The following is a 21397-nucleotide window of genomic DNA, read 5'->3' on the forward strand; positions in this document are numbered from 1 at the left end:
TCTTCCTTTAACTTATAAATGTTAGTTATGACCTCTGTTACTACCGTATGATATTAAAAAAAATTCTCTAGCAGGATAAACATAGTTACAGAGCTGTGGATGAAAAATTAGAAAAATGAAAATGAAATATTGCTGCTAAAATTATTATTTAAAAATATAATTCTTAGTTCAAGGCGAAGATGATAGCAGGTTAAAGAACTGTACTATACAAAAATACCTGTTAGCCAAAAAAAAAAAAAAACGAAGTTAGTTTAATCAATTATGGCGAAAGTTATTTTATATAAAAAAAAATATTATTATAATTTTATCAAATTTCAAAACAATAATACAATTTAAATCTATAGTAATGTATAATATAAGGAAAGAATAAACACGCTACAAAAATATATTCTTTCTTTATTTGTCTTAGATATTAAGTGTAAGAGTTTACATTAATTATATGAAATTTCAGCGCGATTGAACATATTCATCATGTGATTTCTTGATGCCCGTAACAAAATATACACGTAACTGGCCACAAAAAGAACATCATTGTTTTACTGGAAACATGTTTAATGGCAAATATTCCGTATTTTTATTTCATTTTAACTTGTCATAATATGAGTATTTGGAAATATTTTGTTTTACTCTTTATTCTTAAATGAAAGTATTTTATTTACTTTAAAATGCATACTTTTTCAAAATATTAGAATATAAACTGGCTACTTACAGGCAAGGTTTCACATTACTTTTATATACACTAAAAGCATGATTTACAACGGTAACATTCTGATTTACGAAAAGAACAAATCCTGCAATTCAAAACAACTATATCTTGATTCAAATTGTTCAAATAATGTTTTTATTGTTATTAATTGATTTTGATGATATTTGATACGATGCCGATACGAAGAAATTACCTAATCTCAAATTGCCAGGTATAAATCATCATCATCACTTTCACTTTCTGGAGGAGGTTTAGGCGTTGCTTCAACATATCCAAGGCTAAGTAGCTCTGCAAATAATACATACATTAATAATTTCAAATATTTTCCCTCTAACTTATAAGATTAATTCAACTAAGATCATACAAATTTAACTTTTTCTCCTGTATATGATTTTCCTATTTCTTTGGTCCCCAAAGCAATGTGACATGTCACAGTCCATTTACGAACGTTATTAAATTTAAAGAATTTTCGAATACAGTTTCGTTATATTCTATCCAGCATTGCCTTATGTTTTAGTATTCTAGTAATACATGTTGACACTGACCATAATGATACAATTTACTCAATTAGTGTGTGAAATCTTTAGTTAAACGTTAAGTATATTGTAAGGTTCCGCATGTCCCCATAACATGCGATAACCATGTGTACTAACACGTGTTAATAGTAAACAAACATCGCAGATGACGGACCCGAAGAGAAGTCGCCCACATTCGCCAGCAGTCGGCAAGACGTAGATCACCGATGGCAGCCGACACTCCATAAAAAGAGAGCACCACGCATCTACGAGCATCAATCTGCCCAGGTTGATCGAACCAGCTGAAACCCCTCTCACGACGCTTGGTCACCGAAAGGTATCTATCCTTAAGCCCACGACGCTTGGTCACTGGGTTCCTTTCTTTATCTTACCCAAATACTGGTGGAACTGCTTATTGTATAACTTCTGTATTTAAGAAGACAATTTTATAATAAAAGATGATGGGCAAGTCCAAATTCCCGTGTACAGTAATTGCTCTACCTTATAGACTGAAAGAATTTTACATGGTAGATACATCGGCGTCTATTTACAGACATTAAAAGGACTTTCCTATGGGACGTTCCTTTTATTGCCGAAGAACGGACTTAGAAACTTCTAAAGTACAGAGTTTTAGTGTTAGTGTTACTAAAGCAGGATATATGAAAATAATATCCGTATTGTTATAGCACTCTCATTATTCTTAGCGGTAAATTGATTCGTTTAGGCTGGCAGGTATTTATGCCGACAACTAGATCTGGGAAAATACGTATAAAGGTGATAATATGGCAGAATCAGGCTCCCGTATACCTGTTAATATTCCTCATCTAACTAAATATTCTGGTCACAGTACGGACGACCCGGATCGATTTTTCATGTTATTCGATCATTTGGCGTTGCTACAGACATGGACCCTCGAAAAGAAAAAATCTTCCGTTGTATTTACAGGATGTAGCTCTCGATTTTGTCTTCCAATTACAAAATCAGAATCAATTTAACACCCTAAATTATGATAAACTTAAAACCAAATTAATCTCTGTCTCGTCCAAATTTATCAGCGTATAAGGCGAAATTAAAAATTTTCCGAATACAGCAAAACGAAAATGAGTCGGTCGATTCATATTTCTTAAGGAAATTAAGGGTAATTAGACAGCTAATGCCAGAGGCTTTGGAGGAACAGAAGATCCATTTTCTTTCATTGGGATTACAAAGAAATTTACTACAGAAGATAGCGTTGGAATCCTTTCAAACAGCCCAGCAGCCGCAGGATCGACTTTATGAATTGGAAAAGGCTCAGGACCTCATGCAGAAGAGGAATTATGTGGAGTTGTCACAGGCGATTCATTCTTCAATCGGCCAACCTAACCGCCCCTCAACATTTCCTTTGTACGACTTTCATAACCAAACGAATCATAATTCATATTTGCCAACCTATGTACAACAACCAACTTCTACTGTACATCACACCCAATATGCTCCTTGTTATTCAGAATCGTTACCTTCTGCACCTCCATCGCAGAATATCTCCCCTCCACAGTCAACTTCTACTCCACCTGAAGTTTCAAATCCGCACCCAATCCAAAGTCAAAACCTGCTCTCATACCCCCCCCCACACACGGATCTCACTAAACTAGCCAATCAAATAGACTAATTATTACTAATAGTGGCACAGAACGCCACGAAAACTAATTCCAGACGTAATAACGGGGGGAGACATCGTCAGAATACCAACAAAGGGAATAACGCTGGTAAGAAAAATAAAAATTTTGTAAAAGGTGATAAAGTATGTGTGTGTGTGCAATATGCTATAAGAAGAACCACGGTGCATCTACATGTTGGAATAATCCAAAACCTTCCAACCAGGGAAACGCGTAGATGGGCACGCAGGCCAAAGTCAAGCCTCGCGGGCCATTCCTGAAAAGTCGGCGCGGGCCACCCAGAAACCACCACAATTTAAAAAATAATCACACTCAAGAAGAGCAGGCTACAGCGGGAACTTTTAAGGAGACGGACGGCAATTTTTTCGCCCAGACGACTCACAACGATCACCGAGAACATGTTAACCTGGGGACAGAAAATAATAAACTACTACTTAATATTAGAGTGAATTCTAGCAGTCTACCAGTAATAATAAATACTGAATCTAGTCTTAGTTTATGGTCTAGACGAGACGTACCTCCAAATTGCAAATTGGTACCATTCCAAACCAGTCTCAAAAGGCATCGCTAACAAAGTTCTGGCTTTCAAGGAAATAGCTCTAATCAGATTTAAAATTGGCACCACAACTTTTTCATATTATTTTCGTATTATAGATGCGGACTTCAGTTCGATTTTTGGGAACGACATTCTCACTAGACTTTTTTCTCAAACAAATTTTCCCGTGTACAGTAATTGCTCTACCTTTATAGACAAAGAATTTTACAATATTTATTAAATGCTGTTGAAGGAGTTGCTTAATATTTTACACTCAACCTAAACTAGACAAATAAATATACTAAACGTAATTTATAGTATCATGTATCCGAAACTCAAGAAAACTTCACAAGATAAATACAACATACTAATACAGAATCAGTTGTCCACAATTTGTCAAAGTGAACAAATGATACAACTAGTACTAAGTAGTGCGAGATTGCAATAGATTGTTACCATCCATGAAGCCTTGATGTGTTAATAGGTGTGGGTAGTCTTTATGAATGTTACTTAAACCCCATATACAGCATTTTCAAAGATTTCTACCTCCTCAATCGTTATCTTACTTGACCAGATGACACATTAAATTCATTTGTTAACTAGAAGTATCTTCAAATAAAATGTATTTCATCTACCGTAATTAAATAAGCAATAACTGAACCCCAATTCTTCTACTCCATAAGTTCATCTTATTTTTGATTTTACATCGGTGAGTTACACAGACTGAACTCTGAGGTCTTAATTCAATCTCATAAGATTCCTGAATGAATCATCGATATACCCAAGACCACACACACTAATATTCTCCATTTTATACATAATTACATTCATAGTTTCTTTGTCCTGCAACGCGCGGCCGATATCTAATTATCAAAATGTGTATTAAATGGATAACAAAGATCCCTCTTCTTCCGAAGTACACTGCCTACTACACTATCTTCCCCAACAATAATATATTTTATTACAATTACTTTTGCACTGCTATTTTCTATTTATGACTTAAATTTTCTTGTATAAGTCTTCAATTGTTTGCACAGTGTTTGGCCCGTATGACAGTACCAAACCTTTTATCTTTACGACTACTATAACAAGACCTATTCTTATAATTCCTTATTTTGAGGCTCTCACCTTAAAATACATAATCATTACACTTCTGTCATTACTTAAGTAAAATAACCTTATCATTTGCTTTGTAATTCCCCATTAAATTCAAATCTAACTTCATAAACCTCTTACCAATGTTAGATTATTCAGTTACATTTGGATCTAGTTTCCCCTCTATGAATAAGGCTCCGAAAGTTTCAGACTAAAAATTTGGGACACCCTATGAAAATTTACAGTATGGGTATAGTTACGTACTTGGTATTTGTTAATAATAGGTTAACACTCACTAAAAAGGAGCTACAGAGAGACTATTCATATTTGTTGAGTATTGACGACTGATTAAAGTGACATTTTTTAAAAATATCTCACGAATGACATTTGCTTAAGTTTTGGAGTAAAACTGGGATATTTGGAGTCTTAAGCAATTTTTGAAAGGACGGATGACGTAAATTTGGTACTGTTTCGGATGAAATGCGACGACTGGGAGCCCTATGTATGTAATATAAGAAAATCCTAACAAAAACAAATGCAACAATCTCATAGGCTTCTTTCACATATGATTAGATTTTCTCTTGCGGTCTCGACATCCTGCTTTGGTATCAGTCTCAGCGCATAGAACAAACTGTATAAGCGTGGTAAGCAAACCTAAATAATTTATGCTCTCTGCTGGACCATCCTTTGCATTCTTCGTAATCTCAATTTATAAATGCATGTAATTTCACAGTAAACTTTAAAATTAAAGATTGTAATTCATATTTGTAGATAAACATTTACGTCGAACATTTTGATTATCTTACAACTATCCAATGATTTTTTTTTTAATTATTTGCACTCTTCTGCAAACATTTACAGTTAGTTTTACGTCGCATATGTATTCACATAAACCTTGCTAACGATCATTTTGTTGGTCTACCCGTCAGCCGTTAGAAGCTTATTAATAACTGTTGTATTTAAATATATAAAAACAGAAGTAATGACAACGACACCCTTTCAAGGAAGCTGACAGTAAAGTAATGAAACAGTCTTCACGCAAATTTAATTAAAATTTATATGCCATAAGATCTAACAATATCCTACGTGTTTCAATCAAACGGGTTTCTTTATGTTAAAGTAGTAACCATGTCTATTACTAGTGCCGGAACCTGAATGCAACCTTGGTGATAGTTTCTGTGACTCGAATTTTAAAGTAGATCCATGTTTAACATATTCTCTATACTAAAAAGAAAATCAAAAAAAGCTCTTAACGAGCAATTAGAGCACCATCGTGGAATTGCTATAGCGTATGCACCTTTGGCGCGAAAGACCCGGTTTTGATTCATGGCGAGGGCTCGTGTGGTTCAAATCTCTCAGTAAGCTGTATGTCTACATCTGATATGGTCTCGTTCTGGAACGGGACGCTAAACTCCAGTCAAACGAACAACCAACCGAAAACGTAAAAATGCTAATGTGTGTGGTTGCATTGAGGCCAAAAAGTAATTCAGAACATACGAAAAACAAATACAATTATGGACTTATTTGCAGGATAAATGTCCACGTAGTTTTAACTTTAATGCTTCTTCCGATACCAAAAAATGGTCTACTTTGAAATCCTGAATTAGTTTTCATACCGAATACCTTCCAGGTGTAAAATATGTTGTAATATATTTGCCCCCAGATGACAATCTTCAATGAACTTTATACGGAATTAGAAACATGAGCTGTCTTCTATATGCACGTAGGAACTCAGATTTCTTTTTGTACATTACTTAATATTAGCTTTTTAAAATTGAATTTATTGTCTTCACTATCTTAATTTACGTACATCGACTATATACGTATGTACATATATCGTATTTGAAACAGTATGGTCTTATTTGGAATAATTTAAGAAACAAATAATAGAAGCTAAAATATTTTAATGTTGAGTTATTGAATGTTGTAGTGGAATTGTTATTGAAACAGGCTACATGTTTTTAAAATTATAAACTATTTGTACTTATTATTGCTATCTGTGCCATTTTCTTCGTGTAAAGTTTTTGTAGTTATTTATAAGTATTACTATTTCTTTATCTTAATCCAACAGATAAACAAGCTTCATATCTTTCATTCTAGTTGAGTTTTGACAGATAATTAAGGTGGCAAATGAAATTAAATAGCAAGTAACGCAAAATCCGCTGTAACTCGGTCGTAATGGTAAGCACTAGAGAAATTAAATTTGTTAGCAGAAGTACTGGTTCTTTGCCACCTAATCTATATTTAATTTTTATTTTCTGTTGTTGCAGTAAACCAACATGGATGTTCAACGTGACACCGTACTACGCTAAGATACAATGGTCTAATTATTCTACAAATGCGGGGATAGCGCAACAACATCGAGTCACAGTAAGTTGTTATCAGTCTATGGTGACAACACAATGAATGTAAGTGATGTGTCACTGCCTTCAGACGTCTCAACGTGTTGACCTTCAAAGAACTCATCCAAAAATATAGATACTTTACTACGAGATAGATGCACATAGAAGCATTATGACAAAGTTGCCTGTGTTAACGCTAATCTAACGATTGAGAGAGAAAAACATTTGTGCTTGCTGGGTTTCACGGCTATTGACATAGGAAATGATGAAAAAGAATGTATGTAATCATCTTCAAAGCCTATCTGGGATTATCCAGAATGATTTTACTAATTCATCACGTTCTAACGCCATAGGGCTTCTATCTTTTCGAACGACTGAAGGCTCATCTGCGGGGAAAGCAGTTCGAAAGTGACAACGAGCTCGCTGTAGATGTAAAATATGGTATAATGAACAACCTCAAGAGTTTTACGTTCGTGCATTCGTTTCATGGTAATAAAGATTGCTACAGTGCAGTAAAGTAAGTGGATCATATATTGAGTAACTTCCCCAAAGTACCAATGCTTCTACCAACAAAATTTCATTTTTCTCGTACTTACTACTATCTCTCTCGAGCTACATCGGATTTGGGTTATTCTTTTTTCCGACCTTTGTATTTTGCTTTTTTCATAGACTAGCTAGAACTGTGCTACAATTATTCATTATTCATGTTGGTTGAAAAAGAATTCAGCGAATAATAATATTTTAATTTGTCGTCACAAACTTCAAAGTCTGTTGTAAGGTGTAATAGGGTGTGTCGTAAATATACCCTAATAATTATAACAGTCACTAGATGAGTACTAAATGTGCTTAAAATGCTGTTAAATCGTAGTTTGCTTTGCTACTTTGATTTAAAGAATAAAGATAATTAATGCTGATATACCTTCGGGGGCTTGTCACTGGGAAAGAATATTATTGTGATGCCTATAAATGCTTAGTTTGACTTTCATAACTTGTATTATTTGCTATATTTTAATATTAAGAAACGAAGCTTATAACGTAGTTATTTAACACAAGTAAGTATTGACGTCTATTGATTATACTCACCAGTTCTTACAATTTCTAAATCCATTATATCAATCCAAAGGGAATTGTTTTGTTCTGTAAATGTACCTCCATATTCTGGAGGAAGATATTCAGGCGGTATGTGTCCATGTAATGATTCCCAATCAGTTCCATGGAAAAATATCTGAAAACAGTGTAAACATTGTATGTGTCAGTTAAAATAAACTTATTTTTTAAAGCTGAGCCAAACTGTTCTTTTGTTAAAAGTTCAATAACTTATACTAAACATTATATTATATTATATGCTTCCATTTGTAAAGACAGTTGTTTGTTGTCCGCTTGCATAAAATATATGCATTCAATTTTAATAGGTTTAAACTTACTTCTAGTGTAAAATGTAATTTACTGTTATTTCCATTAACGCTATCTTCTAAAAAATATTTGGACTAACTTATTGTTGTTGCTAAGTAACTAAAATTAATTTTACATTTTCTGAACATCAATCCTATGCTGGTTTACCAAATAGTAACAAAGCAACAACAATGAAGTTTATGCCAGTAATAATATTTAGTTTCATTAAAGTAAAATTTAGGTACAAATTTAGTTAATCTCATGGAAAAGAACTTCATATTTGCATTAAAAATAACAATACTTCTACATTGCTGCAAAATGTTTTACAGAATATATTAATATTACATAATGACTAAATAGAGCATATTTTAAAATTATCCTACTCAGTTAATTCAGAGAATGAGCAATATTATGCCCAAGCATAGATTCCGAACATAGCTATGAGTCATCTCTCACCAAGCATAGATTCCGAACATAGCTATGAGTCATCTCTCACAATGATTTATATCATTCTTTAGTCACACATTTTCCTTATATTGCATTTCCTTATATTTTCGTTATATTTAGTCACACATTTTCCTTATCACAATAATTTTGTCAACATTTTAAGTATCACTTTCCGAAACTTTTAAAATAACTTGAACTTTGTATCCGATGGGGTGACATATAGGGGAAGTTCCTCAAGCAACGGACAGTGTGTACAAGCGAACAGCATCTATAACCTTACTTAATTTTCGAGGATTTTTCTTCCATTTAAGTCATTTGTACAAGAGTGATTTGCGTACCATCAAGTAATTGTATAGTGACCAAATAAGTTAGAAGAACGCAATTTCTGTTTGTGTGTATAAACATAATTTTGGTTTCAACATTTGCAACTATTGTTCTTGCTGCATTTAAGTGAGTAGAAATATCTCCAACATGATTTAGGTGCATCAAGGCACAAGGATTTAGGTGACAAGGGATGTAATCTTCACTATCCAGTTTTGAAGCCACAATCCCTTTGGTTCACATTCATTGTATGTTTGTTCAGCAAATGATCTAATAAAACTGCAATATTATTTGCTTTTATAAACATACCGTGTACCATGTTGTTAACGTTACTTTATAAAACAAATATTCCAATTCTAATGAGACAGAGGAAGCAGGTTATGATTTCTGTATACTGTACCTATTTTTATAGTTTATTTTGTAACAAATAAATTATTCAAGGAAAACAATCTATCATTAGATTAGAATACTGTCCCTAGGCATGAAAATATCTCCTGTAGTACATACACAGTATGTACCAAGAAACGAAGTGACCTAATCGGTAAAAACTATTCTGGTATTCTTCGAATTGCTACGATATTCTTCTAACTCTTACAAGTTGAAATATCTAGTAATCAGAAATTACTTTTCCGTTAGTCTTGCGCAAATACACGCATTTAAATAAAACAAAAAGTGTTCCTTGGCATATAATATATATAAAAAAAATCTCTTCTTCTCCACTCTCGTGAACATTAAAGTTTAAGAACATATAATGTAAACATGCAAAACTTTATATTACAATTAACACAAAGGAGAATATAAATCGTAGTCTGACTTTTATTAACTGACTTGTTGGATCAAAGATCCAAATTAAGCTATAAATAAACTTTTTATTAATTGTGTTTGTGCTATAGAAACTTAGTTCCTGTAAACACTATGAGGCTAATCATAGGTGTCTGTGTTTTCAAAAATAATTTAATATAAACTCTCCTACATATCAATGCTTAAGGACACTTCCATTCAGAAATTATTAATTCAGCATTTACCGAAAGTAATAGGTTTCCCTAGTTCAAACAAATTTAGGAGCAATTTCATCATCTGTTGAATTATGTTTATCACCTGACATCTTTCGTTACAACAGCACACAACATAAATGAAAATGTATCCTCCTCGGCTATTCGCTACTGCAAGAATGACAATATAATCGAGAACCTCTAAGTCCCTCATATAAATTAATTTGATCAAGTCCATAAGCACAAATTGCGAAGCTCATAGTATACCTTCATCACTATTATAACGTACCAACAACTTTTCCATGAGACGTTAACTGCTATACATAATTATTAAAACATATATAGGTATGGCTGCTATTTCAGATTAGACATAAAATATTTTACAATAAAAATAGCTCCATCGTTTATAATACGCATCTATAGAAATGCTTTCTAACTGTACCAAATGCGATATAGGAATATGAAGGGAATGGCATATTTTCAAATTGCCTTGCGAATTTAACCAACAAATAGGGTAAACATTCGTATGTTACGAGCGTAGATTCCAAATAGATATATAAAAGTATAGTCTACATAGGATCTATCCAATTATTTAGCCATATACATATTTTCTCATTTTATGTCAACAGGCTACATAACTCACACAGCAAATATATACATTTGTTGTTTATCAATCGGTTGTACTAAGTTTAAGAGTGTCATATCATTATTCTAGAATAGAAGTAAATGTACTAAAGTAAAAACTTATCAACTCAACAACATAAATTGTATCAACAAAATTGAATTTGTTCTCACTTCAAATTCTCAGTTAACTCAACCGTATCTAACTATAAACAAACTCCGGTTGGAAGCAGAAAACCACTTCATATAAACATTTAAAGCTACTTTCAGATAGTCTAAGAAGTAGTCATTTGGTTTGGGAGAGTCGTTTATCAATGGGATGTTTGTGTGTTCATTCCCTGAAAGAAGTGCTGTTTCAGTTTTAAATTAATATTTTCGCGGAAAAACTAGATTTGTAATCACAAACATTACGAATGTTTTACACGAACGTTAAATTCCGTACAAACACAAAATTACTTTTGAGTAGGAACTGTGGTTTCGTTAAGAAAGATAACTAACTATGGCCTAGAAACCCGGAGGTTCAATGCTGTGTTCACATTAACAAACTTGGTAATAATAATAATAATAATAATAATAATAATAATAATAATAATAATAATAATAATAATAATAATAATAATTACAACAATGCTATGCAGAAGTTTTGCTGAAATGTCAATTTGTATTATTATTATTATTATTATTGAAGATTTAATACTTCATTACTGCAAATGAAATTCAGAAAAGACCTGGCGAACGAGTGGCAAAGAGGGGACATGAAGTTTAAAGAGTTTACGAAAAAGGATCATAAGTAAGCAAGGTACCAAATTTCACAATAGTAAATCCCCACGTTAAGCGGGGTTTCATATCCAGGCTCCTAACTATGAAAACATTTACGCTCACTCCAACCTCAATCATTTCACGAATTCAATCTGTTTCACGTATGTTATTAGGACATAATATCGATTGTGATTTACTCTAAAAACACTTTTATACATTGCAAAAGCTGTAACGTCCAAATATTTACTGAGAACTCATAGTCGTATCGGAATAAACAAAAGCGAGTATGGAACAATAAACTGCTTTCACAAAAGTCAAAGGATGTGCAAAGGCATACAAAATGGTCGAGTGGTTTGGGTCGATACACTATCAATCACATGTTTGTGTGTTCAAACCCGGTAGCAAGTTGTTTCTTTTTTAAGTGCCTTCCTATTTTCATCCGGACGCTGAAAATATTTCTTTGAGTAACTCATTGAAAAATTCTTTTGTTTCAAATTCGATTAGAACGGAACATTATATGAATTGCAAATCTAAAATCCATAGCTGAAAAAAATGAAGTATACCCACTACTCCATTATTATCCTCTGATTTGTAACGAAGAAGTATTTATAAACAATGATGATTTCAGAAAATTATCCTCGGGGGGAATTTCAATATGCGGGTGGAGGGCAAACATTGGTAGTCACATTGAGCACGATCAAATATATGGTCCTGAAGGCAGAGATTTCTTAGCTCGAGACAGGTCTCAAATTCTCCCTCAGATCACGTCCTGAAAGCATCATTGCTTAAAAGCTTTTCGTAACAAATATAATATTACACTTGTTTCTCGTTCTACATTTTGAATTGGTAAAATCATAACTTATAGAGGATTATAATAAAAGCATAAAAATTACAATACTAATCGTGTATAAATTATTCTGTAAGTTACCAACTTTGGGTCAAATTAAAAATCAAATATTTTGGGTCAGATTAAAAATCAAATATTTGTTTTCGAATTGCACTTAGAAGTCCTCTCCATATAATCCTGATTGGAAAGCCATGTTTAACTAATTAATCAATATTTATACGAATATTTTTTATTTTACTATTTTTACTATTTAATATTATATACACTTCATTTCCAAAACCAAAATCTCGAAAATTTATATTGTACGAGTGCAGACTCGCAAATAAATGATTATTTATCATATATATTGGTCTCTATTCGAAATTCTATTTAATCGAATCCGACAAACACAAACATACATCGAGAACAGGTGAAAAAAAAGAGAAAAACGCTTGTACCCGGCGGGCACTCGAACTAAGTTCGAATGGTGCTTTATAAGCCGAACGCCTTAGACCACTCGGCTATGGTAACAACTAAGGATTGTAGCAAAGGCTTCGAGTAGCAGTTCTTATTACAGAATAAAATTTTTTATTGCCTAAAATTTAAACCTAATTTACTTTGATATAGTATATCTATTTGTTTCATGAACACGTTTTCGTTACTTTGATGAATGATGTATGTTGTTGATATAGATTCTATTACACGTTCTTTCATAAATATTATAGAAAGTATCAGGGTTATTTATGATCTTTCATGGAAATTGACTACCGCATGCGCAGTACACAGACAGTTCAATTGGAAGGCGAGGAAGGAAACTCTAACATACTGTTAGAATGTTTCCCTCGCAAGCAGTAGTTCCCAACCGAGGGACGGCGGGGCGCACTTCCTCCTCCTCCTGGAGTGGCGTGAAGGGCTTACGAAGTCCCTTCGTTTTGTTATATTTCTTAAATGATTATGCACAATATCCAGTCACATTTTCTACACGTTTGGAAGTGATAAATCATAGTATAAATTAACCGTCCTCCGCACACAGTGATTGTTGCTTTTTCAAGATTATAAACAAACACTTTTTATTTCAATAGAATATAAAAGTTTCAATGGGAGGGGTTACAACCCCTTCAACCTCCTGAGTCTTCGATATGTCACCGCCTAAACTGTAACTTTCAAGTTAGAATCGAAAAATGAACACGTGTGACCTACTAAATATATTTTTAGTTCATTATACATTTTCATAAATAAAATATCCACAATTACAATGACAGTAAATGCTAAGTAGTTTATTGTAAATCTTTGTACTTTCATTTCCCTCTTTCTTCTCAACTGAGATTGAAAAATGTAAAAATGGGAGGTTAAGAATTTCAAATATTAAGTATATTTTAGCGTATTACGAAATTATATTTAATAGAATCCGGGAGGATCACAAACAAACGTCAAGAAGAGGTAAAACCAAATTGTACTGTGGTGGGATTCGAACTACTCTTGAATGGTGTCTCAGAATCTCTAGCCAAATGCCTTAGTCCACTCGGCTAATGTGACAAGTTGAAAATATAGTAAGCGTGTTTCATGTTAAACCTTTCGTTACAGCATGAAATTTATTTTGTATTCTCTGAAGTTTAAGCCTATTTTGGCCTGATGTAATAGTCTGTTGAAATTGTTTTATGTTTACGGTATTCTTTACTTTGACGAATGATGTTAATATAGGTTCTATTACGTATTCGTTCATAAGTATTACAGCAATTGTTAGGATTATTTATGATCTTTCATGAAAGTTGACTGGTGCATGCGCAGTAGAAACAAAGATGCAATTTACCGACATTTGTCATACACGCCTGAACGCAAATTTCTAACAGGTTCTCAAAATGCCTCGCTCTAAAGGTTGTGGAGAACTGTCTGTTGCTCTGAGAGGAGAAATCATAGGCCGAGCAAAAATGGGACAAACTGTGCCTCAAATTGCTAGAGATTTGGGATGTGACAAGAAAACTGTCAAGAAATAGGTTCAGCGACATGAAGAAGGTGGTGAATGGTTCAGGTCTCGGTCAAGAAGTGGAAGGCCAAAAGTGACAACTGCAGCTCAAGATCAAGCTTTACTTACAGAAGTAATCATAGACCTCTACGCCACACGTCGATCCTCTTGAACAAAGCCAGAGAATATAATTGTTCTCACGAAACAATAATAAGAAGATTATTGGGGGCTGGTCTACACTGTTCAAGAACCACTAGAAAAACTCTCCTGACAAACTCACAAGGCCAGACGAATGGAATGGGCACAGAATAACATAACCCAACCTCAGTCACATTGGGACTTAGTCATCTGGACCGACAAGAAGGTTTTCAAGTCTAACCAACAAGGCAGAGTTATATTGTATAGACCGCGGGGAACCAGGTATGCTGAACAAAATACTATCAGAACTTCTGATATTCGTCCTGAACAAGAACACTTTTGGGGATACATGACGGCTGCTGGTCCTGGAGATTTGTTTGCGCTCCCTGAGAGAATGAACAGCAGTGTTTACATTAATATCCTCGAAAATACTTTGTTACCGTCCTTAGAAAGAAACTTCCCCGAACAGGAAGAATATATATTTATGCATGACAACAGTGCTGTTCACACTTCCCGGCAAACACGAAAGTGGCTAAGTGAACATCCAGAGTTAATTTGTATTGAGTCCCCCCCCCAGATTTGAACCCAATTGAACATCTGTGGGCCTACATGGTGCAAGAATGGGAAGAGACGTGAAGACAGAGACCAAACGTTTCTTCAAAATCATGTTATGGAACTGTGACAACATTTTCATGACACACCGTCGTATTGCTCGAGACTTGTATCTAGTATTCCCTCCAGACTTCAAGAAGTTATTGACTCTGGAGGTGACTACACGAAGTACTAGTGTTATTTTTTGTGTAAACATTTAAGTTTCATTTATTTATTATACTTTTTCAAAAGCAATACTTTCGTTCTTCATTCTTTTCCTCTGCTTGTTTACTTATTAGTTCGTTAAAACGTAAAGAAAGAGTAGTATATCTTCAAAAAGTATTTGTGAATTTACTTTGAACGTTTCTAAGAATACATTTACTTTTTTTTTCTTACTCTATATCATGCCCAATATTACTTTCATTTCAGTTAATTAATAACTTTATTTCACATCTCGGATAAAAGTATTATTGTCTTTTTAACGATGTTTTCCCTTTTGATTGTGTAATTTCTAGTTTCATTGAATTATCTCAATTCGAATGAATAAATCACACCCTTCCTTAGCTAAGTTCGAATTCGAGAACAATGTGGTGTAATTTACGTTCTTTATTCTTCCTATTGTGCACTAATGACAATATAATTTATTTTTCATAAGTCCAGTTGATTAGTGAGAACTTGAACAAACATTAACTTGGTGATTCTTTACGCAATGACAAGCGTAAAATACATTTTAGCTTTTCTTTATACTTCACAGCGATGAAACATTCTAACAGAGTGTCAGCGTTTCCTTACACACATTCCAATTGAACTGTCTGTACTGCGCATGCGGCAGTCAATTTCCATGAAAGATCATAAATAACCCTGATACTTTCTATAATATTTATGAAAGAACGTGTAATAGAATCTATATCAACAACATACATCATTCATCAAAGTAACGAAAACGTGTTCATGAAATAAATTAATAGATATACTATATCAAAGTAAATTAGGTTTAAATTTTATGCAATAAAAATGTTATTCTGTAATAAGAACTACTACTCGAAGCCTTTGCTACAATCACTAGTTGTTACCATAGCCGAGTGGTCTAAGGCATTCGGCTTATAAAGCACCATTCGAACTTAGTTCGAGTCCCCGCCGCACAGTGGGAGATTTCATCGATCTAGGGGAACTTGATTCAGTGTGTGATGCACATTTGAATGGTGCAGGTTTTGACGTTCTATTCGATTGAAATATGCGATTTCTTTAATAAAGAATGTTGTTTGTGTATTATTGAGTCGAGTTGATTTTGAGTTTAACGTCCCGTTCAACAGCGAGGCTATATGAGACGAGGACCTACTGATTAACGTGGAATCCGAACCACATATGCTCCTGCCGTTGTGTATTATTTACCAAAGAAGTAACACATGTGTGAGGAAGGTAAACACGGTTACACACAATTAGTGAAAGGACAATAATAGGATTAATGTGATCAGCTTATATCTAAATACCGGTACACGTTTAGTGATAATGAGTACATTACAGTAGGTAGTCAGGTCAATAAACAAGTCAGCGAGTACGCAAAACTGACGGCAAAAATAAGTTCATTAGTCTTAGTTACTGCTTTGTTCAGAATGATCAGAGGAATCATTCACATAAGGCGCTTTTAGCAATCGTAGTAGCTCGGACATTATGTCTGAACGTTTGGTTTTGGCAGGAGCACGTTTAACTAGCAATATGTGGATCAGAGGTGATCAGCAATTTATGAATTAAATCCGTGTTGGTATTCACTCTGGATAATTTTCTTGTGAAGAGTTCCCAATCTTTATTATTGTTATTTCGAGCCTCCTATGCTTCTTCGGAAACTTGGCCTATCAGTAAAATACTCGCGGCAATAATATTTCTCCCGTGAAATAGGACTTTTAGTACGCTTATAGACATATGATACAAAGAATACTCTTGTAAATACAGTTCTAAAGTGCAACGAGTGTACTCACTAAATTTGTTTGTATTAGTCGGAAAAACAATTTAAGTATTCTAAAATAAGACGAAATCGCTTAAGTCGACATTTGTCCCAGTTCTTTCGGACGGTTTTTCAGCATTCCGAAAAAACTTGCAATCGCCATTATTGGTATTTCGGTATATCTACCAATTCGAAATTTTGCTTGGACACGTTTTTGTTTATGTATGCATTTATTTATTCCATTTTCATCCGATTTTCTTTGCCTCGTGCATGCCATCTTTTAATATCTAGGCAGTAGGCAATATGGGGAATACATTCCATAAGACTTATCCAAGAATAAACCGGAGAGAGTGCAAAAGTCAAAAAGTTGTGATCTACAGTTTTATGAGAAAGAATACCAAAATTATTAACTTCTCTCGGTTTTCTCCACATAAATAACATGTCTGCGTAGACGCATGAAGATACAGAATTACACACATTTTCATCAATCATACAAAAAATCATCTTAGGCCAAACGATAAATTCCTTGTCACCTATAGTTATTATGATCGGAGTGAGTTTCTTGATTTGGTCTTCTACTTTCTGGACTTCGTTTTGTACAACCTGAACCGTTTCTTTTACAAAAACAAAACTTATGGGATGACAAGATCTGGTAGAGGATGGAGCGGGATTTGCCAAATGACACAGTTACGATTGTTAGTGACACTGTACAGTTGAATAGGGCCCATAGATACACCAAACAAATTCTCGTCAGTTGAACGGTCATCTAAAGATTGGCGATACATACTTTGTTGCGCACCAGCACAGTCTCCCTTAAAAACAATGTTAATGTTGCGAACATCGGACAAATTTCGAAACACACCTGCCTGTGTTTTACTGAATCTTCATGTGGTATCATCAGAAGGGATTGCACCAGTATGTCAACAGATGTTTCTGTGGTATTTATTTCATCTGGATAACAACTTTGCTTAGCATCTCTAACCTTATCGTAAGATGGATACATTTTACAGCTTACTTACTTTACCTCATTACGCACGACATTTTACTGGTTTTTCGAAAGATTCACATCAACTAGTAACGCCAAAGCTTCATCTTCTGATAATTTCGCCCGAACTGGAAGCGCAGCGCTTCGAGATTTCTTGATTTTCGTACCCTGGAGGGGAAGAACAGCAACACTCCTTGATGATCGGTGCCGAATCGCGTTTTCCTGCCCTCTTTAGTTTTAATTCAGTAGCCTTCAACAGTTCCTCGTTGCTGGTTGATTCTGTAAGTTTCGTGCTTTTTTGACCATGTTTCATTCATTTTAGGACAATTTGCTTTTGGAATTTAGAATCTCCATGTATATTCTACATTTGAGCTGAATTTCAGCCATCTCCCCAAATGTCTGTTCACATAATTGTATCACGATAGGCTCTTTGCTGTTATTCTCTTAAATGAGCAGTTCCTATAATATTTTGTTCGGCATACCTACTTCCACGTGGCCTATACAGTATAACTCTTGTTTATTAGGTATGAAAACCTTCTCGTCGGTCCAGATGACTAAGATTGGGTTACATTCTTCTGTGTGTATTCCACTCATCTGACCTTGTGATTTTCAATTAGAAAAGTCTTAGTAGCAAGTCTTGAACAATGTAGGCCAGCCACTAATAATATTTTCCTATTGTTTCATTAGAACAACCACATTGCTTGATTCGTCCAATAGGATAGATGTCGTGTAAAGGTTAATCCTTATTTCTTCAACTAGTGCTTGATCTTGAGCGGCAATTATTACTCCAGGTCTCACTCCGCGATCGAGATGTGAAGCATTAGCCACCTTCACATAATTTAATCCATGTCTTGAGATTTTGTCGCATCCCAGATCCTTATAGATCTGAGGAACGGTTTGTATCATTTTTATTCGACTTATGATTTCACTTCGAAGCAACTATTAGTTCTCCGCAACCTTGAGAACAGTGGGTCCGACCTCCTTTAACTGGTGCCCCTTTCGTAAATTCTGCATACTTCACGACCGCCCTTCGCGCTCATTGGTCTGCCATTTCTGCAATTTCAGTTGTAGCATTAAAATATTAAGTTTCAATAATATTAATAATACTAATCTCATCAATTTATATTTATTTCCAGCAAATCTGCATACCATATTAATGCAGAATTATTTTTTTAAAATCTGATTGCTCTTAATGAAACAAAGTTTCTACCCAATGGTTATTTTATGTTTGTACAACATTTAATTTGACTTTTTTAGCGTTTCTTGTACACCATTCGTAATATTTGTAATTATACGAATGTACTTTACTTCTGTCTCTAGCTTGCACCAACCTTGCTGGTTCATCACTCTTTAGGCTGCGTGCAACTAAGGAAGAGATGCTCGGTTAAGAGCGAGGCATTTTTACAGTCTGTTAGAACTTTGCGAGTATCAAAAACGTCAGTTAAATGGGCTCTTCCGTGCTTTCACTGTGCATAACCAGTGAATCTCAATAAGGACATCCTTAATAATCTTAATTTATATAGTACTGATGACCGAATACGCAATATAACAAGTGTAAATAACAAATATTAGTCCAAGCAACAAATACCATGAACATTAAAAATTATAGTATACTTATTATGCCAGGGCTAATTAGGTTTAAATCTGAGACAATACAGAAAGATACTTCATCTTGTAGCAAGAGTTGTTAATTCAACAAGTTTGGTGCAGCTGCTAGTCAGTGATTCTAGCTGAATGGTCTGACACACTTGGCAGTTAATCAAGATACACTTTTAGTCATTGATTCGATACCCACTTTAAAATATACAAGTTTTTAATTTTTTTTTTTTGTTTTTGTTTTTGAAGTTTGAGTTCCTGTCGGATTCGATTAACTAGAATTTGAAATTAATATAAATTAAGAATCAAAACGAAGCCCGAGTCCCGTTTGGTAGAACTTCTGAAATTAGAAAAGGTATTGTCATTTAAATTTGTTTTGTTCGACTATGAAGAAATCGTAATTGAATTGATGCAGCATTTATTTATATAGGCAAAATAATAATATATGTGCAAATTTGCACTCTTCGTATTGGCGAGATTTTAACTTTAGAAACGAAGTTTACATCGAATAGTAAAAATATTATAAATACTAGCTTAGGTATATTTACTGTAGTAGTTATATTTTGTTATATTTTTTCTATATTTCTATGAAAATGTAGTTATATTTTTTCTTCTTTACGACACACTGTATCATATTTGTAACAATGTTACGTTCATTGAACGACTAATTAGATTTTAACATTCCTTTCCAGAATCAATCTATAATAAAGTACTTACTTTACTTTAAAAATGTACATCAAAATGAAATATTCCATTTGTTAAGGAAAACTTGCTGAATAATTTTTGTTTCGAATCAAATAATAGTAAACTGAACACTTAATATTATGGTATTTTACATGTGCAATTCGAATTATATCCTCTCATATAGAATTTGGAAGAGAAGAGGTAGCAAAAGAATTATTTTTAATTCTTCCATCTCCGGATTAAGTTAAAAGCATACGAAAAAATAAATGAGAAAAAACTTGACTTCATGCAAGTTTGAACAGAAACATCGCATCGACAAACTACTCAGTCAAACCCTATTAAATAGCTATTTCTTATCCTATTTGAAATTTCTTTCAAACATGTTTATAAAATAATTTCCTACTTCCAACTAGCTTCTATTTACAGTAAAATACGGCAAATACAACAAATAATTGGCAGTAATTGCTCTTGCAATGTATGAATGTATTTTCCGTACATTTAACTTTACGTCATAGTAGCTTACATAAAATAGCTTAAATCCGTGAAACGATTCGTGAAATGATCGTAAATGTTTTCATGGTTAGGAGACTAGATATGCAAACTCGCTTAACGTATGAATTTGATTAAAATTGTGTACATAGAGTTAAAATGAAATAAAAATAACACATTTTTGAAAAAAATCAAAAATCAGTGTTTTAGAGAAACTTCAAGACATTTTCGGTAAATCAAGGAATTTTTATTTAAAAAAATCTTAGTTTTTTGTGTGAATTTAGTGTCACGATGGCACCCTTTCCGCACTATCAATCATCGAAAAAAGTTTCGTGATACACTCTAAATACAAAGACTAATTTAAACCCTCTAAAACGGGATTAATAATATGGACATAGTTTTTCCAATTGCATCTGACAATGAGTGTTAAGTTTGTGAAATAGATGTATTATTGTGGTTTCAAGTAGAATATTCTCTATTCCTTGTATTCAATGATAATAGATTAATAATATTCTGCAGCTACACACTGAAATGTTTATTCCAAAAATATTTTATATTCTTATATGCTTTACCTTTTATCACAACAATACTAGTTTTACATATAATTATTACAAAGGCACAAATATAATGAAATGTTACTTACTCTTTCTGTCATTTTATCGCTAAGGAATGTTTTAAAGATAGTATATGCCATAGCGCATATTAATGGTTCATTAACTATATGAATGGCATGAATTCTAACTGGAAAACTTTCCTGAAAAATAAATACAATTTTGGTATTATATGTCTGATGATATTCATCT

General features: G+C 33.6%; 1 protein-coding gene across 2 annotated transcripts in view; it reads right to left on the minus strand.

Annotated features, from left to right (window-relative positions):
• Positions 1-379: 379 nt before the first annotated feature.
• Positions 380-21397, minus strand: part of LOC145693311 (clavesin-1-like) — an 88889-nt gene continuing 67871 nt past the window's right edge. For both annotated transcript variants that reach the window (XM_081769182.1, XM_081769181.1), the window contains exons 5-7: positions 21238-21348; positions 7932-8073; positions 380-994 (exon numbers count right to left, since the gene is read on the minus strand). In XM_081769182.1, the coding sequence (XP_081625308.1) occupies positions 906-994; positions 7932-8073; positions 21238-21348 (342 nt within the window). In that variant the 3' untranslated portion in view covers positions 380-905. The remainder of the gene's footprint in view (positions 995-7931; positions 8074-21237; positions 21349-21397) is intronic.

The sequence above is a fragment of the Thermobia domestica genome, chromosome 8, assembly GCF_964235325.1.
Source record: "Thermobia domestica chromosome 8, izTheDome1.hap1.1, whole genome shotgun sequence".
Classification (NCBI taxonomy): Eukaryota; Metazoa; Arthropoda; class Insecta; order Zygentoma; family Lepismatidae; genus Thermobia; species Thermobia domestica.